This window comes from Triticum dicoccoides, chromosome 1A, assembly GCF_002162155.2.
Source record: "Triticum dicoccoides isolate Atlit2015 ecotype Zavitan chromosome 1A, WEW_v2.0, whole genome shotgun sequence".
NCBI classification, from domain to species: Eukaryota; Viridiplantae; Streptophyta; class Magnoliopsida; order Poales; family Poaceae; genus Triticum; species Triticum dicoccoides.
Window position 1 is genome coordinate 343,395,494 of NC_041380.1, and position 2,777 is coordinate 343,398,270.

General features: G+C 41.6%; 1 protein-coding gene across 1 annotated transcript; it reads right to left on the reverse strand.

The window, feature by feature from the left end:
- Positions 1-275: 275 nt before the first annotated feature.
- LOC119353091 lies at positions 276-1,504 on the reverse strand. Its single transcript, XM_037619674.1, has 5 exons — positions 1,484-1,504; positions 1,247-1,330; positions 1,086-1,163; positions 909-1,002; positions 276-662 (listed from the first exon to the last, which is right to left on the reverse strand). The coding sequence occupies exons 1-5, from the start codon at positions 1,502-1,504 to the stop codon at positions 637-639; spliced, it is 303 nt and encodes a 100-aa protein (XP_037475571.1). The 3' UTR covers positions 276-636.
- Positions 1,505-2,777: the final 1,273 nt, after the last annotated feature.

Sequence of the window (2,777 nt, forward strand, 5' to 3'; positions counted from 1 at the left end):
AGGCCGAGAAATAAATAATTAAAGGATTCCTCTCCCTTTAGCATATGCCTATGTAGCACTCCTTCTGAATAAGCTTATAAGCAAATACTCCCTCCGTTCCTAAATATTTGTCCTTTTAGAGATTTCAAATGAACTACCAGTCTACCACATATGAATATATATAGACATATTTTAGAGTGTAGATTCACTCATTTTGCTTCATATGTAGTCACTTGTTGAAAATCTCTAAAAAGACAAATATTTAGGAACGGAGGGAGTACTAGAATAACTTTTCTGCTATTACTCTACCTCTGGCCATGAGCATGCGTTGTGTTCAAGGCTGCTCAAAGTTTAGACTGAACGATTGGCTCAACCTAGATACTCCCTATATAACTTAATATAAGACGTTTGTTGAAGCACTCGTCACAATGAGTCATCCAAGTTAGCGGCAAGTGATACCTAAAAGCATAGTCACCCGCAAGGGGGAAAAAACTAAAAGCATAGAGCAAACCTTAATTTTAGCAAAGACTGAGGTGTCGCCGGTGCTGACTACTGCTGTATCCTGAGATGAAGTTTACAGTGAGACCAGCATAGAACCACGAACCATACACCGACCTAAGCTAATCTTTGTCATGATGAGATCCCTAATTCACATCGTCACGGTCTCACGGCCTGGGATGAGGCTGCAGTATACAGAAACCCAAATAAGTAAAGCATTTTATGGTTAATATTTGTTTAAGCCTAGTTTACACAATAATGAAACAAACTGTGTATGTTGACCATTGTGCACGTAGCGACTACATAAACAGAGTAAATTCATATGCATCAGCAATAGTAAAACCGGATAGTCATTTTGGATTAAGAAAAAGGAAGAAACTTTCTCATCTAAATTACTAAACTATCCCAGGTAAGCAAGTTGGGCCACCTACCTGATGAATGGTATGAGTGCACTACAGCATCGCTGAATCCCATAGGTAAAATAGTACAAACACTTGTTTTTGCACGAATATCATGAACTCGTATCTGCAAACAAACAAAAAAATGCCATACAATTTGTTGGTTATTTTTTATCACAAATTCACGCTTTACTTCTTTTGCTAATATACCTTGACATCTATGGTCGAGTGCGAATCAAGCTTCTTCTCCAAGAAGACCCAACCAAGACCAAGAAGAAATTCTTCAAGCTAGAACACACAGTTTGACCATATTAGCTCTAAGTAGCAGGTACAACTAAACTAATTTATCTACAATGCTAGAAAGTTAGTACCTCAACTACAGTAGAACGATGATCCAAGTCAATCACATCCCCTCTTCGGAGGCCAATCTTTTCAATGGTAGAGTCATGACACGCCTAAGCAAATTTAAAAGTTATAACTCTACTATGTTCCGGTTGTGAAAAATAGCAGAAATTTGGTAGAAAAAACTTATAGTTATAAATAGTCAAAAGGAAAAGACATGTGTGTGCTTGAGGATGCCTGAGCTACAATAAATCCACTGTTGATACTGTGGCGGGCCCGAAGCTCATCTCTGTAAACCGTATCCAACATCCGCAGTCTTTAGCTCAAGGTGATGAATAGGATGAGCAATGCAGCTGCAACAAGTCAGGTTCTTTAGTACTCCTATCTAGCAAATAATTGTAGATCCAGACATTTCCAAATGATCAAACTTAACGTTACCACCAGTTTGATCAATTAACCGCAGGCAAAGGCTCTAAACTGTTCGTCCATTCAATTTTTGCTCAATTTTAAAGTGTGTCGGTGTAACATCCTCGATGCGACTATAGCTCCCACGTGTCGAGGCACGACTTAGAGACATAATCGCATTGAAGGCATATGTCGCAAGTGAGGTAATCTTCACACAACTCATGTAATACATAAGGGAAAGAGATACATAGTTGGCTTACAATCGCCACCTCACACAATTACATGAATAAACATTACACCAATCAAATACACTCATGGTCCGACTACGGAACCAAAATAAAAGAAGAACCCCAACTGCGACAAAAGGTCCCTGATCGACCCCAACTGGGCTCCACTACTAATCAACTAGAGCGAAACAACACAAAGGACAAGATCTTCATCGAGCTCCTCCTGAGCTTGGTTGTGTCATCTACACGGACTCATCGGCACCTGCAAGCTGGTTTTAGAAGTATCTGTGAGCCACGGGGACTCAGCAATCTCGCACCCTCGCGATCAAGACTATTTAAGCTTATGGGTAAGGTAAAAGGTATGAGGTGGAGCTGCAGCAAGCGACTAGCATATATGGTGGCTAACATACGCAAATGAGAGCGAGAAGAGAAGGCAAAGCACGGTCGATAAAAGTATGATCAAGAAGTGATCCTATAGCAACCTACGTCAAGCATAACTCCAACAACCGTGTTCACTTCCCGGACTCCGCCGGTAAGAGACCATCACGGTTACACACGCTGATGATTCATTTTAATTAAGTTAAGGTTCAAGTTATCTACAACCGGACATTAACAAATTCCCATCTGCCCATAACCGCGGGCACGGCTTTTGAAAGTTCAAATCCCTGCAGGGGTGTCCCAACTTAGCACATGACAAGCTCTCACGGTCAACGAAGGAATAGACCTCCACCCGAGACATTCCGATCAGACTCGGTATCCCAATACAACAAGACATTTCGACAGGGTAAAACTAAACCAGCAACACCGCCCGAATGTGCCGACAAATCCCGATAGGAGCTGCACATATCTCTTTCTCAGGGCACACTCAGATGAGACTAGCTACGAGTAAAACCAACCCTCAAGTTTCCCCGAGGTAGCCCCGCAGGCA